Raw genomic sequence first — 27018 nt, forward strand, 5'->3', positions numbered from 1 at the left:
CCTAGCAACAATACTGTTAATACATGTGATTTATATGTCATAGTTTCCCAGTGTAGGGTGCACAAGATAGTTCTGCATTACTTCAGCCAGGCTGGGTGCTATTGCTTAAAAAATGCAAGAGAACTGTAATTTTCCCCCGCCCCATTTTTGGTATATTAAAGTGTAAACTTTCTTAACCTCTCTCCAGGTGCTGTGCTACCCCTGGCTTTAGGCTTGGCCATCACTGCTTTGCTGCTGCTTATGGTTGCTTGTCGGCTGCGTTTGGTGAGACAGAAACTTAAAAAAGCTCGCCCCATTACATCTGAGGAGTCTGACTACCTCATAAATGGGATGTATCTATAAAGATGGGATTTAGGTTGCTTGTTTTTTCCACTTTGCAGTTTTCCATGAGCCTCTGCCTCCAGCAAACGACTCTCTCTTTAATAAGACTTCAAGCTTTTAAAAAAAAACCTTCTAGAAATCTCTCTCTAAAGTCTTCAAGGTGAGAAATGTTTGCCCCGTTTGGTTATACAGTAGATTTTTCTATTAATTACCAAGTCCAATTAGTAATTTGGATTAAATCCTGCTGGGTTTAAAAAAAAATCAGTGCAGGCGATGCCTAAAAATAACCATGTTATCGTATGCAGAAAATGCTGCAGGTTGGAGAGCCCACCACTGGATGGCAGAGTATCTTAGTCTTACGCCTCATTTACTCCCATCCAGGAACACAGCTGGACATAGTTGTGTTTCATGTCTGATAGTAGTCCAAGATTAGAGTAATTGGGATACAGCGAATCAGGACGGAGACACGCTGACAGAACTGTGTAGGAAAGTCAACACCTTGCCTTGCTCCTCTCACTGGAGAGTTGCCCTCTAAAATATACACACTGTTGTTCAGCAAGTTAATTTACCATCTGAGGAAGATTTGTGCATCTGTTAAAAATGCAGCTTATGCACGGGAAATGTTTTTGTCTTTGTTAATAGCAATCTGCATCTAAGCAAAGTGCTACCTTTTGAATTGCAGTTTTGATTTTTAAAAAGTATTCCCCATCCTGCATAGCTTAAATCCCTTTACAGCTAGGACTCAAAAATGCAAACATGTAACATTCCACTGAAAAATATCAGAACATGTTTGGACCTACCCAGTGCCAACAGCACATGTGTGAGATCATGGGATTGTCCCCTCCCCTAAAGCTCATAGCTTGTTCACCTTTTCTATCCCTAAGCCAACACACAAGTATTTCTAAAGAGATACACGCAATGACTTTGGTTGTGCTTGGGCCTGGCCATACCTTTGTTAGAGGACAGGATTTGTTCTATTCAGTGTTGTCAGTAATAAGTGAAGTTAGTTCCCGCCAGACTTACACAATCAGTGCTATCGCTACTTCTACTTCAGTGGGCTTGATACTCAGGACTAAACTTTCCATATAAATACAGATGAGACGTTCCTGCTTCTGGAGAAATTTAAGAATCTTGTCAATTGAACCCTCAGTTCCCAGCAAAGCTTTAAAGCTTCAGTGGCTATCCCCATAAAAATCTCCTAGAACTAGAGCAAGTAATTGATGTGTGAATGAATTTAAAATGTGCTAACAGTAAAATGTGTTCAATACATGTTAAATATATACTGTGCTGCTTATCCTGTTTGTCTGAATGTGCAAGGGTGTCACATCCATCAAGAGTCCCAGTAAAAAAAATCAAGACAGATGAGGTACGCATCTTTTTGTATGTCGTCCCTTGTACTTCAAGGAATTAAAGTCAATTTGAATATTGCTGTGGTATACAAATCACTAATCAAAAAGCCCATGATGTTCAAGTCTTGATTACCTTTATGAAAAATAATAGCGATAATAAACCTATTTTATTCTTAAATTTTTGTATTGTGTTCATTAGCAGTTAAATTTTAAATTCTAATGTTAACATTGTCCTCACCAGACAGCTTGCATTTTCTGGAAACCATCATGCCAGTAGTCTATTTCCCTCTTCCTAAACAACGTTAAAAGGGGCTGAAGTTTATATTTCCCAGAGTGGATTAATTTCAATCAAAACAATTTAAATCACTGCTTTTAATCATATTTTGCATTTATACTTCTTAGTTATTTTCCTGAAGGTAGGTTGATTTTTTTATCAGTAAGCAAGCATTAAGCCATGTTGATTTGCAACCTGATATTGTATTTACATTAAATTTGGTGCTTCTTTTTCCTAACCAGAGGGATGCACTATATCAATACACATTTAAACAATTTTATAACTTAATTTATTCAAATTAATTTTAACGTTTGTATTATGTTAGGAAAGGGTGCATCATGCATTTCTTATTTACTAGATGATTGACTTTTTATGTCTGATTTGTGTCAAACTGTATTTAGATGGAACAGAGACCTTTGAAGTTTTCTAAAGCGCACGCACACGCACACACGCACACACACAGCACAACAAATTATTAGGGAACTCGTGGGAGACCCAGCTTCAAGTCACTACTTGGAATTAGTACAGCCCAGGTAAATAACTGCACCAGCAGGCTACAGCCACACTCTGCTGTCTTAATCTCTCCTGTTCCACTTTATATAACTAAATTAAATGGCCTACAGAAAGTCACGTTTCCAATGACTAATTGTTGGGGCACTCACCTGAGATGTGGTAGCCTCAAGTTAAAGTTCCAACTCATTGAAATATTAAAATTTATACAAAGTGGAACAGCTCTAACAGTAAAGACCCCAGAATAATAATGATGCTTCCTATCTCACCGGGGTGTTGTGAGCCACACTACATTAAAGATTGTGAAGTGCTTTGAGATCACCAGTGAAAAGCACCGCACAGTAACTCCTCACTTAAAGTTGTCCGGGTTAATGTTGTTACGTTGCTGATCAATATGGAAACGTGCTCATTTAAAGTTGTGCAGTGATCCCTTCTAAGGTCCTTTGGCAGCTGCCTGTTTTGTCTGCTGCTTGCAGGAAGAGCAGCCCATTGCACCTAGCTAGTGGGGGCTGGGAACCAGGGTGGATCAGCAGCCCCGTATCAGCTCCCTGTTCCCCTAAGTTCCCTGTACAGCAGTTGCCTGCAGTTCAGCTGTGTCCCTCCCCTGACTCCCATGTGCTGCTCCTGCCCTCTGCCTTGGAGCTGCTCCCCGAGACTCCTGCTTGCTGTGCCACGGGGGAGGGAAGAGGGAGGCTAATATCAGGGTGTCCCCCTTCCCCCTGCACCCCACTTACCCCATCTTCCATAGAGCAGGGCTCAGGACAGAGGGAGCTTGCAGCAGCTGCGGTCTCACAAGCTGATCTAATTAACAAGGCAGTGTATTTAAGGGAAATGCACATCTCTGTCTCACACACATAGTGTGTGTGTCTGTCTGCGATGCTCTTTCCCCTCCCTCCATTCCTGCTGCCTGGCAGAGTGAGAGAGTTAACCCTTCAGGGCTCAGCCAATTGCTAGTTTGTCATTTAGCAGTAAGGGAAATATCCCACCCTCTGACTCCTCCACCTCAACCAAGCGTCACAATCATCATCACTGTGTACCAGTATTAAAATTGTTTAAAACTTATACTGTGTGTGTGTATATATATATTATATTATATTATATATATAAAAAATATAGTCTTTGGTGAAAAAAATTCCCTGAAACCTAACCCCCTCATTTACATTAATTCTTATGGGGAAATTGGATTTGCTTAACATCGTTTCGCTTAAAGTCACATTTTTCAGGAACATAACTATGTCATCTAGTGAGTAGTTACTGTATAAGAAATAGGTGTTATGCCTTTTTTGGGAACTTAACTGCAAAAGTCAAGGTTTTTATTTTGTTTTTTTTATATATAGTTTTTTGGCAATGAGGGTAGGTGGTGTGGAGTGGGGGAGGAAAAATGCTGTGTTAACCTGCATAATGTTTTTAAAAACTTATGTCAAAGGCACATGGTGCTGGGTCCCTCATGGGTTGGATATTTTTCAGATCAAAATAAATTGAAAGGAACAATAAAAGATGCATACATATCAAAAGCTAAGCAAGCGATAGTAATACCATAACTTAGTACCTTGTCAACAAACACGTGGACCAGGGGGATCCAGTGGATATAGTGTACTTAGATTTCAAGAAAGCCTTTGACAAAGTCCCTCACTAAAGGCTCTTAGGTTAATTAAGTTGTCATCGGATAAGAGGTAAGATCCTTTCATGGACTGAGAACTGGTTAAAAGACAGGGAACAAAGCGTAGGGATAAATGGTAAATTTTCAGAATGGAGAGACGAAACCAGTGGTGTTCCCCAAGGGTCAGTCCTCAGACCAATCCTATTCAACTTATTCATAAATGATCTGGAGAAAGGGGTAAACAGTGAGGTGGCAAAGTTTGCAGACGATACTAAACTGCTCAAGATAGTTAAGACCAAAGCAGACTGTGAAGAACTTCAAAAAGATCTCCCAAAACTAAGTGACTGGGCAACAAAATGGCAAATGAAATTTAATGTGGATAAATGTAAAGTAATGCATAGTGGAAAAAAATAACCACATATAACTATACATACACTATGATGGGAGCTAATTTAGCTACAACTAATCAGGAAAGAGATCTTGGGAGTCACCATGGATGGTTCTCTGAAGACGTCCATGCAGTGTACAGCGGCAGTCAAAAAAGCAAACACGATGTTAGGAATCATTCAAAAAGGGATAGAGAATAAGATGGAGAATATCTTATTGCCCTTATATAAATCAATGGTACGCCCACATCTTGAATACTGTGTACAGATGTGGTCTCATCTCAAAAAAGATATACTGGCATTAGAAAAAGTTCAGAAAAGGGCAACTAAAATGATTAGGGGTTTGGAATGGGTCCCATATAAGGAGCAATTAAAGAGGCTAGGACTTTTCAGCTTGGAAAAGAGGAGACTAAGGAGGGATATGATAGAGGTCTATAAAATCATGAGTGATGTGGAGAAAGTGAATAAGGAAAAGTTATTTACTTGTTCCCATAAGAACTAGGGGCCACCAAATGAAATTAATGGGCAGCAGGTTTAAAACAAATAAAAGGAAGTTCTTGTCCACACAGAGCACAGTCAACCTGTGGAACTCCTTGCCTGAGGAGGTTGTCAAGGCTAGGACTATAATAGGGTTTAAAAGAGAACCAGATAAATTCATGGAGGGTAAGTCCATTAATGGCTATTAGCCAGGATGGGTAAGGAATGGTGTCCCTAGCCTCTGTTTGTCAAGAGGGTGAAGATGAAGGGCAGGAGAGAGATCACTTGAGCATTACCTGTTAGGTTCACTCCCTCTGGGGCACCTGGTATTGGCCACTGTTGGTAGACAGGATACTGGGCTGGATGGACCTTTGATCTGACCCAGTATGGCCATTCTTATGTCCTTTCTCTCACCCCAAGCTCCACCACTTCAGTTTGTTTCACTCCTGCTGTCATGTCTGACTTAAGTTGGGACTGTCACCTTTATTCTGTAAAGTTCACATTTTTCAACACTTGAAGAAACAACATGGAAGAGCATGCTAGAACACACTAATGTATAAAGGGGAGCCAAAATATCCTTGCAACCACAGATCCAAATAGTGTTTTAAAAAGTAAGTGCACATCCTATTTCTTAAATTACTGTGCTCTCTACTATTGTGTAAGCAACACAGAGGTCTTTTGAGCATGCCAGCAAGTACAATCAGAGTACTTCAGTTGAGAAGTGATGGTAGGTACTCTATTTTAATACCAAGGTTTTTTCTCCTCTTGGCAGCAATAATAGTGGTAGCTCAGTTTTTTTAAGCTTCAGGATAACTCTCCTAATGGCACTGATGTTCAACTGAATCCCACAACAAAATTGGGCCCAGTCTACAAGCCCTAATTCTGAACTCATTGACATGTTAATCACAATCAACACCTATCAATACAAGGAATTAACACAATATAAAAGCTGATGTGAAATCCTGATCAGTATCTGGCTACAACCAAATCAGGTCAGTAATTAACTGAAGCCAGAGGCAAATTCACACATTTCTGGTCATGTTCTAAATGAAGACCTATATAATATGTACATGGCCTTTATATTTCTTTTTGGACACAAGAATGATCAGAATGTGACAGTGAGATTTGATGCAAAATTCTCTGAAGAGAGAAAAAATACTCATATGGGTTCCTCTCACTTTTAATTTTATTTGGCAGAAGTAGCAATTCACATAGTTTATACCACATTTATTCAAGCTCTTCAAATCCTCTGCCTTTCAACTTCTCTTCCTCAAGAAGCCTTTAGACCAAAACAATTGCTTCATTCACCATGGAGGAATCTCAACTTTCAGACTCTCTCAATGCTACCCCTAGATTCAGATTGAAGTAACGTGGCAAGCATCACCCCTTCCTGTAGAACACACATACTAACCCCCAACACCCTTAGTCCCAGAAGTCTTATAGCTCCTGCAATGTGGGTCTTTTACACAGGAAAATTTCAGATCATGTCTACCACCTCATCCAACATAAGATAGCTTGTTAGACTTTGTCTAGAGAGAAGAATTTGGATACATTTGCATTCTTATTCTTAATTTAACTGATTAAATTAGTGAGAAGAGGCAAAGTTAAGAACTCAGTAAATTAGAATGACAGTGACCAAAAGGCTAAAAATTAGGATTAAGATGGTGTTATCTGTTGAGATTTTTATCCTGCTGCATGCATCGTTTCAGATATTTCACTTCAATACTAAGAATATATTCACAGTTGATTGTCGATTAGCACAAATTTGACATCAGATGCACACCCATTTTTCTTCATTGTATTTTCTAGAACAAGCACTAAGTAATCAAGTGACTTTCTTAATTTGAAATTAGTCTCCTTTATAGGATTAATGTTGTGTATGTGCTCCCAAGCTTCAATTGAAAGGTGGTATATTAGCCTCCTAAATGTCTAAATTAATGATATGACAAATATATTTTACACAGGAATAGGAGGGACTGACCTTCACATGAAGGTAATTTACTTGTTCTTTCACATTTCAAAGGCCTGTCAATAATACCCTTCATACTTTCAATGATAAATGCTATCACAGATAATGTGTCAAACAAAAGTACGCTGAATATTTTTCGAAAAGAAACAGTGGCCTCTTTGAACCAAAATCACACAAGTTCTTATTCATCTAGCTCTCTTCTTTTTAATAAAAAAAGGCAAAGAGCTTAACAAGTATTTTACCACTCAAACACTAGTGATCAGGAGTCACAGGAAGAAGACAAACACCCCTTTAAAGCAATCCAAGAGCAATACTGGTTTTAAAGTGCTTTGGGTTTTCCTGATGTCATTAACTGCAGTAAATACAAAACATAAAACCTGGGTCTTGAGAATGTAAAATAAAAGGCTTTACATTACTCTTTTAAATGGATATTTGTTGTGTTTACACACACACACCCCCTATATATTTATTTGGTCAAGGTTTTGGGATCCATCAGTTCTTCAGTATTTATCAGCTTTTTTTTCCCCTCTTCTATAAAAATGTAAGTTCCCCTAAAACATTAATCCAAATTTGTTCCATCACTACCTGTAGTTGGAAGAAGAAAGTAGATAATACTGCAGAGATTTTATGTCAAAAGCAGCTAATTTTTAACAATATGGATGTGAATTTTATTGGAGTACAGTGTTCTGCATTTCAAGCAGTTATATTTAACATACTGATCCTGATCTCCCATATAAGAAGCACACAAAACCCTTTTTGCTTTTAACTTTATTTGGCAAAGCAGCACTGCATAAACTGTTCAGTGATTAGGACATAGCTTACACAGCATTTGTTATTTTAAATTCATATATATATCAGCAGTGAGCTACAAAACAATACTGAGCTACAAGTTTCCTCATTTTTTTGACAAGGAAGGAAAAACTATGTCAGTTATGTCCAACCTGAACCATAGAGTTTATAACAAGAGCTGTCATCTCTGATGTCTTGAAGTTTAATATATATACAAATGCCCACTTTCAAGGTAATAACGCAGTTGATTGCATCTACTACATGCTAGTCTATGACACCGTGTCACAAGCTTTAAAAAGGAAGTTCATCTCATTTTCTTAGTAACATTTAGCAGACATCTGAACACAGAGAAGCTGCCATTGTATATGTAGTGTTACAAGGTGCACAGAAGCAATTTTACCAAGGAACAATGGAGCTGAAATAAAGTGTTCAAAAAGTATCAGCCATCAAAATTAAAGAGTTCACAAACTGTAGGTCTGCATTTTTGCAGAAATTCATTTCTTTAACCAGATGAAAGTAAAAAAGGCATGTTAAAAAGAAACAGCCCAAATTTAAACTTTCCATCAACTCTTTGCCAGATTTGCCTTAAGCCTCTAAAAAAAGGAAATAAAAACACCACGCTTTCCATGCTGATAACAGTATAACAAAATCCAAAACAAGCTGCAATGCTGTTGGTTTTCAAAAAGCTTTTAGAACTGGAGATGGGCAGTCCACTGTAACACTATGTTTGGGTCAAGATGATGTAGCTTTTACAACTCATCCCTGCAGAAAGAAAATAAATGCAGTTATATTCTTCTCCCCAAGGAGTTCACTCTTGCAATTTTGATATTTAATCAATGAATATGCCGCAGTGCTCAAATACAGCAGCAAAACTTCAGAAAACTCTTCAAGCATTTAAGCCACAAGGCAGATCAACAGCAAGCCAATAGCACCTCATACTACTAAAAAGTAAAATATGGATCTACTGTGCAATATGAGTCCCTGTTCCTTCTTTTTAAAGTATATCATTTGCTTCCACAAACAAGTCAATTAAAATATCAACAGCTTAAAAAAAATACATGACTACCTGCTGTCTGAAGAAATGACTGTCTTACACATTGGGCAATTTACTGGAGAGAGACTTGTTTGAAATTATGGTCCAATTATTCTCGTTACCTGCACAAAAGGCTGCAAAATGTGAAACTTGAGTTCAAAGTTAAAAACTTTAGTTGCAGTGTCTGGTCAGTGCTGGGCACATCTCACTCTGATGAAGAAGTGGAGAGAATTTGGCACTATCTATATGTTATGTCTGTTTATGTCACAGAGCAACTTTATCAGCTCCTGAAGAAACTACTCAGGCCAGCGCTACATAATCCGTGCCTTCAGCTACTGAGCAGGTGATTAAAACCAGGGACGAATAAAGACTCAGACTAAAGTAAAAGACAAAGTAATAAACCAACACCTGTCAGGAATGGTGTAGATAATACTTAGTCCTGCCATGAGGGCAGAGGACTGGACTAGGTGACCTCCTGAGGTCCCTTTCAGTACTATGATTCTATGAGGAGGAAGTAATAAAATAACTTCTCTAATCATGTTTTGATCACTAGGATGACCCCTGAACATCAAGGTTTCTATTATTAATATAGGGTTAAATAGTGAAATACAGAACCCATATTCCAACCGTGAAACTAGGATACATTAGTGACTGAATTCTGTACTCCCAAAAAATTCTTTTTTTAAAAGCATTAGTTTTAAATCCAGTATTTTCCTACCAAAGTTGATATTAATGAACAATTCCAACATCATGAGGAAGTTTGATTACCGTAACAGAAGTAAGTTTGCCTTTACGTTCAGAGAATAAATGCTCCATATAATGGCAAAACATATGCCCCAATTATGAGCAGTCTCTCTCAATATTAGAAAAGGCACAAGTTGTTTTTATTAAGAGCAACTTCACTAATATGATTCTTGCTTGGAAGAATACAATAGTATTTCAATCTACTAATGCAAGCCAGCACACAAAATATATGGCTACATGCATACAAGCAAAAAAGTGTTCAGATCCCAAAGAGGATGCATTTAGAGCCATAGCATGGAATGACAGCATACGCAACTTCTTAAAGTCAACTGAAAGGCTTTTACCTAGCAAGACTAGACTTGAAAGTTTGAGTTTTCTCCTGAAGTTGTTATTAATTCCTAAAGCAGGCAGGCAGCTTCAATCCTTACAGTAATTGTCTGCTTAGTTTTGGGGCTCAGAGGAACATTTTAAGTGCAATGCAGATGGATTTAGTGGTGCAATTAAAGACAATGTTGCTCATATGGCTAAATTCTGCTATTTTGTTTAATATTTACAACAGAAAAAAAGTAAAGATAATTCTAGCATTCTGGCAAAGCTTCCTTGCCTAGTTGTTAATGGGATTTCGACACTGAAAGATCTGCAATATCAAGGCACAAAGGCAGTATTACAACATATGAAGCCTGACATTAACTGTGGCAAGAATAATTTTTTTTGTAATTTAAAAAAAAATAGTCCTGTCTTCAAGCACTGACAGTGGCAGACAATTTCCCACCCCCATCAGTGTAATTTGGCATGATTTTGTCTACTATCATTAATGCATTGAGCATATTTAATTGGAAGTTATTTTGCTTAGCAATACAAATGTGTTCTTAGTACTCAAATTCATGGCAAATGGAATACTGCACTATAAATAACTTGCCATTTTATTTTTGTTTAGTGCTATGTTAAGCAAATCCTGAAAAAAGTTAATCTAACTTTCTGTAAATACAAGTACATTTTAGCATGAAAATACCCTTTAAAATTAGTACTAGTATTCATATCTCTGCATATTAAAATCTACATTAATAAAGTGCAGCAGCTGGTATCTACTGAGTTTTACTTGATCTTCAGTGTCCAAATCAAAGAATGTCCATGCCAGTTCATAGTAAGACATGATATATTTTATGCATTTGAATTGTGCTAGTTATTTTCCAATATTACAAGAAGTTGATGAGGAGGCTATATAACATGCTGTTGAATTAAGTATTTCAAAAATATAAAAACTAAGGCCTATTTAATCAGGTAACAATTCACTAGTTCTTAACTTTCCATTTGAAGTAAACTTACACCTGTGGACTTAACTGCACATAATCAAAACAGCATTAGTTGATCTAAACTTCAAGTGTAAAAGGACTTCGTAGAGTATCAGGTTTCAAGTGAAGAATTAATTCTTTAGTACAGCCTCCTGAACAGTGCCAGATTGGTCCTGCAACAGAACTCTTATTTTTTTTTTTTGAGTCTTTTTATGTCTAGTTTTTATCCCTGCAAGGAAGGAGACTTTTCCCAACTTTCCTTGATAAACTATTCTATAGTCTTCTAGATCTGTTAGAAAGGGAAATTTAAGTGAATCAGAGAGACCTCTCTCTTTCCTACACATTACGACTGACTATGAAAGCCTGGTACAGTGCTGATAAATCCTCCCCATCTTTGGCATTTACATGTCTCCCAATCTCCCCCAGTAGTTTCTGCTTAGCCAAGCTATACATATTTAGTTTTTGTCTTTAAAACAGTCTCCTCCTTCAGCCCCTGGGTACCGGCAGTGTTAGCTTAAGTGTTAGAATTTTGGAGGAGACTGGAAAATCAACACATACTGAAACCAGTTCTGCCAATCCCCAAGCATTCAAAAGTCCTGAGCAGGTCCTCAAAAAGTAGCAAATTATATTGGCTAAAAATCCTGAGATTTTAAAATAAATTTTGGTTTCTTCTTGCTTGCCTTTTTAGTGTGGGCGTATTTATGGTTCATGTTTTCAAGTTTTTGTCTGCATCCATACAGGTCAAAAGCTTTTCTTTTTTTTTTTTTTAAATGAAAACTGAGATTATCAGGAAATAACCTGATTCTCCCAGCTGGGAATTTAAGGAAAGCACAGACTATCACGGCAGTTGGCAACAATGACCTGAAACAACTGAAATCTGAGATGCAGCTAGCCTTGATGTGTAAGGGAAGAGAAATCAGAGGATTTAATTATCTATCTTCATGTGCTGGGAGGAATTTTAAACTAAATTAAGCTTCACGGGTATACATTTTCTCTTTCAAATCTGCAGTTCAGACCTTTTGTTAATTCGGTACTGGTGCTTTCCTGTTCTTCCTACCACAGAATGTTTGACTATTTTCCCCTAGATGCCTTGCATTTTTCTTAGCTGACTATTACTCTTTTCTGCCCTATTTCTAACCTTTCTAGACCTCTTTGCATTGTGTGTCCTCATTGATGTTTACAACACCTTCCAATTTAATATCTTCAGCAATTTTCATTAAGTTGTCATTACTTCTCCCTTCTTGATCATTTATGATAATTTTTGGTACTAGACCAAACGCATATACTTGCAGCATCCTAGAAGCATCTCACAACCTGAAACATTGCCTTTTGTCACTGGCCTTTGTAGCTCTTCAACCAGTGTTCAATCCATGTGACAGTGCTCATATCCAAGCCAATTTGAATTGGCCCAAAAATGCAGTATTTTATAAAATCAGTTTTCATCTACTAGACCGGTCAAGATATTGTATGTGTATGCTTGCTTACGCCACTGATGTTTTTTTTTTTTATTAAACTGAAAAATCTATATTGTGTCTGTGGAGATTCCCCTTCCTCTTGACTGAAAATCCTAATCTCACTCACTAGTGTAAAAAGCCTAAGGGAATCAAACACACATCTCACTGAATTTCAGTGGAAATTGGGCACCTAATTCCCTTAGGCTCATTGAGGCATTGACAATCATCAACTTCTTTCTCTAACCAGAGACAGATATAAAATTATTAACCTTTTCAGAAAAGGTAAACAAACATGTTGCACAACTGGGTGAAATCCTGACTCCACTGAAGTCACTTTTGCTGTCACTCAGCAGGAAATTAAACTGTCTCATGGTTTTATTTCTCATTTATGAGTTACTCAGTTTTGAATGTGAATTCTTTAAAAGTCTAGAATGATTATTTCCATCCAAATACATGAACTAAAAAACAAAGCCAAGCCTGCTAGACAGACACAAACTATTTAGTTCTTAAGGCTTTATTATTCCCTAAATCCTTTAAATTACCTCTTCATATAAACATATCACTAGTAACTGAAGTCCTCCGAAGATAAAACAAAAGGGAGATCCTAATTTAAGTAGGTGCCATTTTAAAATCACAGCCAGCCAAATTTTACATTCCAACAGAGGGAGCTGGCAAAAAAGGAAACTTCCAAAGCACAGGATAAAAGCAGGAAACCCATCACTACAGTGCTAATAGAGCACTGGGTACCTACTGGGACAAGGAATTAGTGTTAAATTAGCTTTACAAGCTATTAGCTAGACACTAACTCATTAAACTTACTCTAAGTGCTTTACTGTAAGTGTCAACTATGGAGTAATCAGTCAAAAATTAAAGTGAGGCTTCAATAAGCCACAGTCAAATGAAACTAATTGCTTATTTATTTTTACAGACATTTCTATAACTCAAATGCTAGATCTCAAAGCACTTACAGTACATGCTACAGATAACAGTAACGAGAAACAACTATTTATGAACACAATTAAAAAGTCAAACAGCTTGAAAGTTATTTGCAGAGCTCCGTGTGCATGTGTGCACTTCAGTTAATGAAGCTAACACATTCACAAGTGTTTCTACTCAGGAGGCAAAGGGGGACTGCTGGTTTATTCATTTGCATACTAATGCCTGGTATGTTTTTCAAGATGACAGCTGTGTTGTCTCTTTGCTGTATTAGGGAGCCAATAACAAACATTCATTTGTCTACTCCTAAAAAAACGACTTACTTAGAACAGATGAATATTGGCAGCTTGCTGTATTAGAGAATACCGTTAAAACAACCATTTGGCGTTTGTTTGTTTGAGAAAGAAGGGGGTTATAGTCTCTTCACTTTCTATTACTTTTAGGCCCAGGAAATTAAGTATTCATTTAGAAGATTAGCACTATACCGCTTCCTAATAAGGATCCTGACTTTCCTTACTTATGGAGTCTTTTGCAGTAAGTATAAGTTTCTCAGTTATTTGCTGACCTATTACGAGTAGATCTACTTGATAAAAACATAGCAGCTCTATGAAGCACAGTGCAAACTCACATTTCATCTAAAGTATCCTTTTATATTTTATCTTAGCAAGCTGTGAAAATCTACCGAAAAAAAAGTTACAATTGCTGAGATGTTTAAATTTAGGAAGTATTGTGTTCAAAACAATGGAGAAAACACTCTTCAGCACCAACACAAAACCTCAAGAAGCCATGAGTTCAAATGAAACAAAGCACAATCCATGCAACATTTTTTTCTGCTTTTAACTTTACTCAAATTTAGCAGAATCTCCTCATAGCGATGTAACAATACAGAGAAGGCCGCTTTCCATGGTATGGAAGAGCAGAAGCAGTGACAGCAGCAAAGGCAGCCCTTGCAGTCTATCTGCTTAAAATCCACACCCTTTCACCTTGTATGCGTATATCTGTGGAAGAAGAAAGTGGAACAGAAAATCACTTCCACCTGGACCATTGCTTCTCTTTATCTGTTAAAGGCACATATATCACTCCCATCAGAGGCTTCATTTTGACACTGCCATCTTCTAGTTTATCATATTGTTCCAGCATCTGGTTTCCACCTGCAGGGCCGACTGGTAATATCAATCTTCCACCAGGTTTTAATTGGTCTATGAGCTAGAACATAACATACAAAGATAATTAGAGTATATATTTCAGAGTAGTAGCCGTATTAGTCTGTATCAGCAAAAACAATGAAGAGTCCTTGTGGCATCTTAGAGACTAACAAATTTGTTAGTCTCTAAGGTGCTACAAGGACCCCTCGTTTTGGTTTTAGAGTGTATATGTATAGCAATCCATCTTAGAGAAGCCAGACTTTATTCACTGCACAAAGTAAACAGATCTACAATATTTATCATGGCTAATCAAACTGCATAGATTGAGAACGTTTTTTATGAATGCACAATTTCAACTGTTATGCAATACATAATGGCCTGAGTTACAAAGCCAAAATTTTTTTTAATCAAACTGTATTTGAATGGGATGATACAGCTATTGATATTTTAGACCATTTATAATAATTGCCTGAAATGTAATTAACTGATTATCAGTTATCCCAGCTGCAAATAAAATAGTCACTTGTAGTTGTGTTTTTGTAATTCTGGTTTCTTCATAAGAGCAGAATATTTACCTGAACATTGTTACAACTCAGTTTAATAGTAACAAGTCTGCTACAGATTACCACGGCCATGTCTACACTAGAGAGCTTACTACAGCACAGCTGTACCAATGCAGCTGCACCTCTGTAAAATCTCCCATGTAGCCACTCTACACCAACAGGATAGGGCTTTCCCATCAACATAATTAAACCACCCCTGAGCAGCAGCAGCTATGTCAGCGGGACAGTGTCTCCTGTCGACATAGCGCTGGTCCACACTGGTGCTTTAGTCAGTGTAATTTATGTCACACACGGGTGTGTTTTTTTCACATCCTTGAGCGACATAAGTTATACCGACAAAAGTGCTAGTGCTCTTTATTTGCTGTTGAGTCAGAACAAGCTACAGTCTAAGTCAGAACAAGATACAGTCTAAGACTATGTACATACTACAGCGTAAGTCAGTATAAGTTATGTCATCAAAGGTGTGACTAAGCCTCCCCCTTGAGATACATAAGTTACACTGACCTAATTGCCAGTGTGGACAGCACTATGCTGGCAGGAGAGATAGGGATGAAGTGTCTAATTTTCCACTGTGACATTATGGAACAAAGAAGTTTCTTACAAAGTTGAACAGAAGCATTTTACTAAAATATTAAACTATGAATTTCTGCACAAGGTCATTGTTGCATGAGGTAAAAAATTTAAGATTCCTATCTGCCAATACCTATAGCATTCCATTGCAAAAGTATCAATCAATATCTCATGAGCAACACCCTAAAAAACTCGTTTACTGCAGTTTACAGAGGTTTTCCATAATAATTTAAAACTGAAAGTTTTAACTAGCAATTACCATACCACTACCTTTCCGAAGCTCACATTAGATCAGTGTTTAACTCTGCCACTTCTCACCACTCTCTTGGAGAAAAGGGAGAGAAAAGTTTCCCTTTCAGAACCCTAATTCCCACCATTTATACTCACTTAAGTCTGTGTATTGTCCACCATCATTTCTAGCAAGAACTGAATAAGACTTCTTTTTAATGCCTTAAACCTCACTCCTTAGTCACTCCCCTTTCCCAATAAGGGCAGAGCATGTTACCTTCCACAACCTCTCAATCCTTTCCAACCCAGGAAGCAAGAAACCAGACAAGTATTTAAACTTTACACTCTAATAGTTGATAAAAACCAAGGGGCTCTATTAGATTGAGCCGAAGAGTTTCAAAACAAAAACAACAAAAGTGCAATATGTGGAAAACCCATTTAAAATATTCTTATTTAGGGAAAAAGTATTACAACATGCAAAATTTTCATACTGATTGGAAGTCTAATGAAAGGGTTTGGGTTTTTTTTGTTTTTTTGTTTTTTTTTTTAAGAGTCACTATGGCTGTCGATATCCCAACTATATAAATCTGCCAGCATTTTAATTAAGAAGCTAACATAGAGAGATTAATGAATCACACACAAACATAAACGGCTTACTGCTTGGGGCACAACCGGGGCTGCAGCTCCTACATGAATAGCATCATAGGGAGCTTCTTCTGGATATCCCATTCTTCCATCCCCCACTGCAAGAAAGCAAAACCTTTTAACCCTTTCATAGGGATGCGCAACAGCTGAGCTGAAAATTTTCAAGTTATATTTAGCTGCAAATAAGGGGCTAACCTCCAATTTAAACTGAAGTTCTGGACAAAACCGAGTTATCATAAGAATGTGTGATGTCACTTTTTAATGTCGTATTAACTGCATTATGTATGTAGTATCTTCCATCAGTGAATACATACATACATACATACGCGCACACACACAAACACACACTATCTGAAGAACTACTGGAGCACAAGAAACCACGGAATGTTTGATATAAATTAAGAAAGTAATCCATTTGCTAAAGGAAGTTAATTGGTTGTGATTCAATACAAAAATGAAAATAAGGAGCATCCAGACTACAGAGAATATGGATGCCACCACATCAGATACAGGCTTTATATTTTCTACTATTTAAGAGTAGAGTACCATCATTTTATGAATCATTTTTGCACCTTCCAATCAAAGGTTAATATTTTTCCTTAAGAATAACTAATATTTCAAATATTGGTATTTGGATTTGCAACTGATATTTTTAATAGAGTTTTTTTTTAATTTAAGCAATACAATAGAGCATCTGTAAATTTTACTTCCAAAGAAATTTTGAAACATTTGGATTTCTGCAGTCAGCACCTCTCTATGTATTTAATATGAGAACAGAAGTTAACCACAGCTGGCCTGACTCCCTAATTCAATGCCCAGTGGGAAACAAGAGCTCACATTTGAGTTTGGGCTCAGTCTCTGGGCTGGAGCATCTGAAAGCTCTTCAGAAGCAGTGTGCTCAGTTTGTTTGGGGGAAAGAATGTGACCCTCATGTCCCTTCAATAGCAACTTCTATCAGCCAATCTGAAGCTCTGGCTATGTGAAGCCTACTAAAGGGAGAATATTAAAAGTTACTGAAGGATGAAACATGCCTTTCACCACATACATTTTCCCAAAAAACAAAAAAAATGCTAACTCACACCAACCTCTATACCTTGCCCAGGTTCCTACTTGACTATCCAATTTAGGTAAGCTATTTGGGGCTTTGTCTACATTAGAGACTTGAACTGTTACAAATAACTACACCATGTCCACACTAGTCTGTTTTGGGTACATAAAAGTAGTAATTCTGCCCTGTTTCCACTCTAAAACTATATGCTTGTTGCACTGCCCTCTGGGTACCTATCCCATGATTCTCAGCACAGACCCTTGAATCAATGACCTTTGAGATTTCAAAAAGGCCTTCTGGAAGCCCTGTGGAAATTGTGATAGATCAAGATCAAATTCAAATAATGTGAGACAATCCTACAAGTCCACTGGCAATGCTGACACCATTTACAAGTTGTTCTGAGGCCAAGTTAAACACTTTACTCTTGTTCCTTGCTTGGCAAGAACCATTTCTTTTGGTGCTTTGATAAGCAGTCATGAAGTACCTAAGGCAGCTATGATGAAGCAGTGGAGGATAGTCAGAAGACTGACTCTCCACAAGCACTAACTGTCCAGTTTTCTGAATTTATTACAATGCAACTATCACCAACCACCATCTTTTCTACTGTATCCATGGCCTTCTCAGAGTTCTGGGTTTCTCACAAAGAGATCCCAAAATCAAACTTCTCCTGACTTGGCTCTTTTTTTTTTTTTTTTTTTTTTTAAGTCTACCTCTTTCATAGAGTCACTGTTTCCTCATGTCCTCCATGTCCCTCATAATTTGAATGCCAAGACTTGCTGTACTATCTATAACAACAAAATGGACTAGGTAGTTGGTAAATGCCAAAATAGTGGGTCCAGTTTATCATACAATGGGCACATTTTCTACCCTGAGTGATTGATTGTTGTCCTGGGGCTCATTATAAGCCATCAGTCCTTTTATTATCTTGTGGCACCATCCATCACTGTCAATCATTTGACCACTAGTCATGCACTTACATATATGACAGTTGGATGGCCTTAGATCTCCAGCAATGGACCCCAGAGCCTGCAATCTGGCTTTGACATAGCTAGCAGCACATTGTAGGATATTAAGTATCAGAAGGGTAGCCATGTTAGTCTGGATCTGTAAAAGCAGCGAAGAGTCCTGCGGCACCTTATAGACTAACAGATGTATTGGAGCATGAGCTTTCGTGGGTGAATACCCACTTTGTTGGATGCATTCACCCACAAAAGCTCATGCTGAAATACGTCTGTAAGTCTGTAAGGTGGCACAGTACTCTTTGCTGATTAGTAAGATAGTCGTCTTATGAGATATTTTGGTGACAGAACCACTGAGGTGCAGAAACAAAAGATGTTGGACGCCGTGAAAACATATAGCTGAGCTGCATCATGTGGTACATCACTATATTCGTATAATTAAGTGAATTCCAAGGAGCTTGACACCTGTGGAGTGCAGAAAACAGACCAGATAGGCCACCTAAGCAGCAACTGATGCACTGTGTGACAGTAATGGGAAAACTATTTGCACTCTTAAGGCTATTACAAAAGTGATACCTATGCACTCTGGCACTGTATCAATGGAGATTAACACGGTGAAAGTTAACACCACAACGAACCTTGGTCAAAGAACATCTAAATGAATTGGTGATGCACTTGTATATGAAGCAAGGTGTATGTGTAGGCATGCTGTCATAGGGCAACCCCATGGTGGTTAGCACATAATTTCTCTAGTTTGGAAAAGATCTGCAACGTCTCCACATTTTGGAGAAGAGAAACAAGTCACAATTTTTAGAGAGGACTTCAGCTATAGGGGCCGAGTAGAAATAGTAAGTTTAAGGTGAATAGTTTACTAGCACTTTTCTTACAGAAGCACCTAGTGACCCAGCACCAAAGCATTTAACACACACCAACAGATTGCTTTTTATAATTGAGATAGTGCTTTTTCCTGCTATATTTCCATCGCAATAGTTACATTCAGATTTGTAGTCTAGTAAACATTATTACTGGACACCCTTCCCTCCTTAAAGGTGATTTAATTATACTGCCTTGGTATCAATTTATATTACCAATTCCTGAAAAATACAGACACTGACAGTATATTTTAGAACTAGTTGAGCTGATTAATTTAATTAGTGCACTTTACTATTCTAGTACTTTTTCACTTTTGCAATTTTTTGACAATAAGTCTTTTAACCAGTACTGCACAAGCAGAGTGCCTGTACTATAATGCTCTAATTTTGTAAGCAAGTTCATTCACACATAAAAGGAAGTGGTAAATACAGGCCTGGTTTTAAAAAGTGTTACACTTAAGTGAATTCTTGTTCAGTTTGTGTTTTACTACAGAAATACACTATTATGTCAGAAAAGTGCATTCAGTGCACTGACTTTTTTTTAAATGCTAGAAAATCAAAATCATACAAAGGGAAGGAAGAGATTTTCAAAGGTGAGTTAGGTCTTCAAATTTTCAACTGGAGTTGGGCACCTAGCGCCCTTTGTCTCTTTGAAAATCTTCCTCAAAGAAATTAAACCAATCAGGTTTCCAAATTCAGGTCATTTGCAGTCAGATTTTAGACAGAATATTAATTTAATTAATAAGTATACCGAAGTATTTGATGCTCACCCAGCAGTTTCACTCTTCCTGAAGACAGTAATGTAGGATCATCCTTTTTGACATTATTTATTGAGTCATCTACTAACTCTTTGATATGATCAATTCCTACAACTCGTCCTTGGGGACCAACCTGGAAGAAAATTACACAGTTGAATAGTTTGCTAGATTTGTTTTATTTTAAACATCATGATTTCCATTTTCTGAGCCAGTTCACTTCTTTAAGTAAGTCTGCTCAGTTAGTAAAGCAATATATTATCCCAATCCTAATAAATCTACTGCTCAGAACCACTAAAATGTTTCTAGAATTAATGCATAATAAAACTGTATTGGCACACTTTTTATATCAGTTAATTTATTTGTTGTAGCTACTTTTTAAAGTTGTACCATACACAACTATATCATCTACTATTGAAAGCAAGAATTTCAAGAACAAGGTTTAATTTCTAACTTGGTTTTGTTATGTCTAGTATCATTCTTGGAAGTTTAATACTTTCTAGAGAACAATTTTAATTCAAAACCAAAAGCTACAAGAGGTTGGTTAAATGTGATTTTGTGGTTCCTACTATTATCTAAATTTATTTACCAAGCCAGTCACCATGGTATCTGAGAATCCTACAAATTTATTAAGTCTAACATACACTAGTTTCTTTACTCCTCCAGTTGCAAGAATGCTTTTCTTTTTTGTAGGGTTAATGCAAAAAAGCCAGGTTGAAGTAGTAGATTTTGTATTTTTCTCTAAAGTGCCAAGATTCTTTATTGAGCTTGCTTCTGAAAGAGACCAGGATGACAGTCATGGGCCTAAAGCTCTGTCCCTTGCACTTGTACATCTCAATCTTGAGGTCTGTAGTTCCGTTGACTCAGTGACATGTAGCTGTTGAGGATTTAGGACTTGTCAACATGGAGAAACTAAGTGGCATAGCTACAGTACATTATTCATTCTGCTATAGCCATAGCAGTATAATTTCCCTGTGTGGACACTATTCCTCAATAAAAGTGTCCTCCTAAAGTAGAGTAATTATTCTGGAATACTTTTATTTTTATTTTATTTATTCCAGAATAGAGGTTGTCTACATGGGAAGTTACACCTGCATAGCTATAGTGGAATAATTATTCCACTATAGATATGTTTACATGGAGAAATTGGCAAGTCCTTAAAAAGGTGTAATATTAGCATACAGACTTAAAATATTAGCATATGTTAGTGTAAAAGCATACTGACTTTAATATGTGCTATACTGATCAAGGCTTACACTAGACCTTTAAATATGTTTGTTAACATGTGCTAATGTAATGTCTTAAAATAATAGTCTAGACAAGGGCACAATGAAGTTGTGATCCCATGGAGAGACTGGTTCCTTGATAGTGGAAACACACTAAGTCCTTTAGAAATTTCATGGAGTCAAGTACCACAAGGAAGACTGATCCTCTAAAGGTGCATGATGCACTAAGATCACTGCCAAGTGTACTTCACTGAACTCAGAAATAGGTTTAGACTGTTTCAATTTTAACAGATAATTCTAGACGATCAGTACTGAGGCTTCAGAGATTTCTGGTGACACCAGTAAGAAAACCTTGTCCGCTTCATCCAGTAAATCTGTCCTCTAGAGACCTCGCTACTATTAAACTAGGATGCCTTCAATAGGAGAGGAGTAACAATGTTCTATGCTTAATATCCATCCAATAGCCAGGCCGTGGGATAGAGGACCAAGTGTAGGATCTTTCCCTTGGCCTGCAACAACAGGTCTGTTACCAGCAGTAGCGACTTGGATCAGGCCATTAGAGAGCCTCAGAACAGCAGGAACCAGAACCATCTGGGCCAGGCTGGGGAATTAAAATCAGTTTCATTGAGATCTGCTTGACCTTGCAGAGCATACTGGGAATAGAGCGACACAGGTGAAGTGTTCAATAAGCCTCCCTGTCCACAGGATCAGAAAGGCACCTGGCAGGGAGCTCAGGCTCAGTTCTTCTCGTAAGCAGAAGCTGTGGCACTTGTGATCTTGTGTCACAAACAGGTCTATTTGAGAATGGCCCTCCTCTGAGATGATGTCATGGAGAATGACATGTTCGACTTTCCACTTGTGATTTGATAAGAAGTATCTGCTACTATGTTCTGCAGACCAAGCTAGTGGACAAGCAAGGAAGAAATTTGATTTCTTATTCACTAGTTCCACAACATGACAGCTTCCTGACACAATGGGGAAGACTTGGCCCTTCCCTCACTTGTTGATGTGGCACATAGTGTAGGTATTGACCATTATTATTTGAATGTCTTGACCTCTAATGAGAGTCAGGGAAGAGTCACAAACCTTTCAGACTGCCTTAAGGTCTACGAGATTGATGTACATTTGTCTATCTTGGGATGTCCACTGATCTTGTGCAAGCAGGTCCTTTAGTATGTGCTCTCCAGCCCAAGTGCAATACCTCTGTCATTACTGTTCAGGATGAAAGGGGAGGTGTGAAAGGAACTGCCCTGTAGGCAGACATTAGGTCTTTCTACCATGCCAGAGATTACTGGGCCAGGAGGGGGGCATGGACAGGATCATATCCAGGTGATATTTGCCTGGGAAGTATACCAATCTCAGCCATCCCTGCAAGCAGCAAGGTGTAGTTGGAGAGATGCAAACAAGTCTCCTAGATCCAGAGTGGGAATAATCAAAGCAAGGGTTATTATCCTGGACTTTAGTTTGCAAATAAATTTGTTTAGCTGTCTCACATCCAAGATGGGTCACAATCTGCTTTAGATCAGGATGTATAGGCTGGAGAAACCCTTTCCCCGATACTAACGCAGGAAATGCTTTAGTGCTCCAGGAGAAAGGAGGGATCTCTTATTGTAGAATATCCTCATGAGAGTGGTCCCTGAAGAGCAATGGGAAAGAGGTGTTTAGTGGATAGACACCAGAAGAAGTTGTATGCAGTAACTCAATGTTACAGAAATGCACTGATCCAAGGTAGCACAAAAAAAGTGAAAGGTGATTCCCAAAGAGGAGAGTTGGTTGTGGCTCTGGAGAAACGGGTCCATATCTCCCAAACAACTGATCAAAACTGGTGTTTTGAGAAAGGGTGAACAGTTGAGTCACTGAGGAAGCCACTCTCCTGTAGAAGAGCTGTGCCTTCCTGGGTGGCTCTGAGGACTCTGGCAGAAGAAAAGTGGGATTGTTCTTTGGGGAGCTGCTGTCTGAAATGCTTCCTACTAAGACAGGCCTGGTCTACACTACCACTTAACTTACATTGACTTAAATCACTTTAGGGGCTGTGGAAAAAAAAAATCACAGCCCCTCGAGCAACATAGCTTATATTGACCTAATGTGGTGTCAACACTGTGCTATGTCTGTGAGAGACGCTTTCCTGCTGTCTTAGCTTCTGCCTCTCAGGAAGATGAACTACTGAAAATCAATGGGAGAGCACTCTGCCATCAACTTATCGCGTCTTCATCAGACCCGCTAAATCGACACCACTGCATCAATCGGAGCAGCACTGATTTAGTGTGCCTGTGATAAGCCCACAGAGTACAGACCTCAAAGGATTGCACCCTCAAATCCTTTAAAGCGTGAAGGGCTTCATCTGTCTTCACATTGATGTTGGCAGACCAGGTGCCAGCTCATGTCAAGGCCCCAGGCCTCACTGAACACTGACAAATGTATAGCTGGATATCAATCTGGGTCACCTGTGTGTTAGTATTGTTAAAATAGCTATTAGAGTTAAGAACGTGCTTAGTATTTAGGCTTTATGGAATATTTGTATGATGCTGCATCTATTAATCCTACTTATGTTATCTGGATCCCAAATTATAAAAGTAATCTTTAAATATTTGCTCTAACTATAAAAATGTTCACTAAAACTGTAAAAGCAGCAAAGAATCCTGTGGCACCTTATAGACTAAGACGTTTTGGAGCATGAGCTTTCTAAATTTTTACTAAAGTTTACTAAAACTGTAAATCCACCAGAATTAGGGGAAAAGCATTAGCAAGTGTGAAATACCAGTTCACCACAAGAGGTTATCTCCTCCCCAACAAAAGGTATATAGACATCAGACAAGCCATTAGGATACAAACACAAGCCCTCATCCCATCACAGCTTAAACGCTGGGGAAAGGGAATAAAAATGTCTGTTAAGGAGAAATTGTTATCCCTATGCTGTTTGAACTCTGAGGGACAAAGATTTCTAAGCATGAGTAAGGGGGCCCCAGCTGTTTGGCTTGGGTTAGCCCTAAAAGACATATAAAGCTTGCATATTATAGCTCCCAAAAGATGATAGCTGCTAAGACTGTATCTCATGTGTGTGTAAATAACTTATTTCTTTTCTTAGTTATAAATCTTTATAGTTTATTATAGGACAGGCTACAAGCACTATCTTTCATAAGAGATCTGGCATGCACTTGACTTGGGGTAAATAACTGGTCCTCTGGGATTGTGAGTAACCTGAATATTGTTGTGAGTTCTGGTGTAAGGGCCCACCAATCACAAAGGCAAGCTTGCCTGGGTGGCAAGACAGACCAGAGTGCCCATGGGGACTGTCTGTGACTCCATGTTAAGGCTGTTATATAGTGCTTTAGAAGCTCACACTTGTTACTTGGTTGGTGAAATATAATTATAGAACATACAACCCATTTGGAGTTTGTGCTCTGTTCCTGGACAGTTTAACCTGAGGTTGGCACTCTCACTTGTGAGCTGCTCCAGACAGCCTGACAGAGAGAACTTCTGCTTCATCCAGAATGGAGAATGACAAGGTGACCGGTCCTATGGGTTCTAATGGAGGGAAAGAACAGTTTCCTCCTGTTTTTATTGATGGCTAAGGGAGACCTGAGCTGTTGGGGGTTCAGGTGCCACCTGAGTAGTACTCACCTTGAATGAAGGAGCCTCAGGCACATGCGACCTATTCCAGGAAGTACTATCTCCCATGAAACAACCAAGGTGACCAATAGGGCCATATGGGCATGGAGGGGTACGCACGCTGAGGCCAGGGTACTGGGAACCAGGGTACCTGGGAAGGATGAGATGCTCAGTGCCACATGCAAGAGTCCTAGTACTGCCAGTGAGAATGAGTTTGAAAGGAGCAGAGACTCCAGTTCCCACAGAACCAGGAAGTCTCTCAGTGCCACTACATGTCAGCTCCCCACCCCATCTCCCACAGTACCAACTCTTGTGAGACTGCTGATTCTGCCAGCAGCGCTAGTGACATAGTCCGGAATGTAGGGTGTACTAGTGCTGCATGTGACTTCATCAGTACTGGTCGGGAAGGAGTCAGTGCTGTATCCGGCACCGGTGAGGATTTTGATGGTGCAAGCCTGAGAGTGTCCTCAATACTGCGGGCCATTCAACGCTTATGTGGTAGCCACATGGGGCACAAAAAGTCTCAGCAGAATGATGGAGGGGAGGAGATCGCTTCACCAAAAAGAGTTAGAAAGTGATCTTCAACTAGAACTCCATGCACTGTCTACACAGTGCCTCCTCTCCATTTTCATCAACTTTTAATGGAAAACAATGTTCCATGCAGTAAGTCCGCACTTGCAGTTTTTGGAGAGGACCGTACAAGGGGATTCAGACAGCCAGGATCCAATGCCAGCTTCATAGATTTATTTAACAGAAAGATCTGCAGCTTTGTTCCTCTGTCCTTGTGGGTCCAGGATGTAAATATGCAAATCACATTTTCCAGGGGTGTGCGATTCCCTGAGACAGTAGACACATCTGATATGCCCATCATTAGCAGATACACTTCCCTCACAAGACGGGCAGTACTTAAACCCCACAGACCTTGAGAAGGCCATCTCAGGAAGTCTTTTTTGTTGTTGCCGCCACCACTTGAATGAAAAGTTAGAGCCACAGCTATGCAACGGATGTTATTCTCACACACACTTCAGGATTTAACACCAACAAAAAAAACAAATAATCTGCTAACACTGTACAATATCACTAGAGAACAAAAAAAGTCTCAGCAGCACATCAGTGTAACAGGAGAAGAAAAAGCGATGTTATGCACAAAGATTCCACACATTTTCAAGACAAGCCATAATTTGACTTTTTTCATGTTATCTCTTCTGAAGATTTATTTCAGAAGTCTTGTTCCTTCCACACACAAAAAATGACCACTTGGGCATTGTAGTTTTAAATTATTAGCTACTGAGTTGTACAGACCGACAAAGTCTGGTTTTGGTTGAGTGGAAGTAAACAACTTAATTAGCCATTAGTAGCCTATAGGAAATAGAAACGGTTAATAGAAGCCAAAAAATTTTTAATTTAACTTAAAGATAAAAACCTAGTACAACTTATTACCCAATCACAGCATAACACCTGCACACAGTTTAACTATTAAGTAGAAGAACAGCAGATTAACCAAAGGTGACTTGGTGATGGGAAACAAAGACTACGTGCATTAATACAAATTATTCCTTGTACTCTTACAGATTGAGAAGTAAATTAGTTTGAAATCCAGCAAAGACAAACAAGATGTCACCACAGAGAGGTGAGTGAAGAAAACATAGCAGCAATCAAAAAAGCAAACAAACGGTTACGATACAGAGGGAGTGGAACTGATAATATACTATTACATGAGTCAATGACATGCCCCCATCAGGTAATACTGTGTTTAGTTCTGCTCACCCAATCTCAAAAAAGGATATAGATGAAATAGAGGGTTTTGAGACAGGTTATTAGAAGCACAGAAAGACTTCCATATGAAGAGACTACCTCTTTTAGAGAAGAGATTAATAAGAGGGGACATAAGGGGAGTATGTACATTAATGAACAGCGAAAAGAAAGTAAACTGGATGTTATATAAGTGAGGTGATGGGAAGCTTGGAAGAAAAATTCAAGAGGAAGGTTTTCTTGCTCAACAGTTGACACTACCAAGCATCTACTGAAGAAAGATTTAGACAAATTAAGCACCACAAAAAGACCTGGGTTTTTTTGTGTGACCTTAGTAAGCTACCAACAGGAGCTTACCAATGGCGGACAGGAACGTACTCGAACAACTGTATAGACCTTCACTGGACGCTGACACATGGGGAATGTTTGGACATCAATGATAAAGACCTCTGTCAAATTGGATAACATCTATCACATTTTGCCACACAGGAAGCACTCTCCACTCCAAGTTC

General features: G+C 38.5%; 2 protein-coding genes across 3 annotated transcripts in view; one reads left to right on the plus strand and one right to left on the minus strand.

Moving 5' to 3' along the window:
* The window catches only part of LRP11 (LDL receptor related protein 11), a 35451-nt gene extending 33293 nt beyond the window's left edge, over nucleotides 1–2158 (plus strand). The window contains exon 9 of the mRNA XM_050949694.1: nucleotides 188–2158. Within this exon, the coding sequence (XP_050805651.1) occupies nucleotides 188–342 (155 nt within the window). The 3' untranslated portion in view covers nucleotides 343–2158. The remainder of the gene's footprint in view (nucleotides 1–187) is intronic.
* A 5479-nt stretch (nucleotides 2159–7637) lies between these two features.
* Nucleotides 7638–27018, minus strand: part of PCMT1 (protein-L-isoaspartate (D-aspartate) O-methyltransferase) — a 63354-nt gene continuing 43973 nt past the window's right edge. Inside the window, exons 5-8 of one of the 2 annotated variants that reach the window (XM_050949988.1) lie at nucleotides 19935–20055; nucleotides 16298–16383; nucleotides 14171–14340; nucleotides 7638–8437 (exon numbers count right to left, since the gene is read on the minus strand). In XM_050949988.1, coding sequence (XP_050805945.1) covers nucleotides 8425–8437; nucleotides 14171–14340; nucleotides 16298–16383; nucleotides 19935–20055 — 390 coding nt within the window. In that variant the 3' untranslated portion in view covers nucleotides 7638–8424. Of the gene's footprint in view, nucleotides 8438–14117; nucleotides 14341–16297; nucleotides 16384–19934; nucleotides 20056–27018 lie in introns of both variants that reach the window. The other variant, XM_050949989.1, reaches the window with a different exon arrangement.

This window comes from Gopherus flavomarginatus, chromosome 4 (assembly GCF_025201925.1).
Source record: "Gopherus flavomarginatus isolate rGopFla2 chromosome 4, rGopFla2.mat.asm, whole genome shotgun sequence".
In the NCBI taxonomy this organism is placed as follows: Eukaryota; Metazoa; Chordata; order Testudines; family Testudinidae; genus Gopherus; species Gopherus flavomarginatus.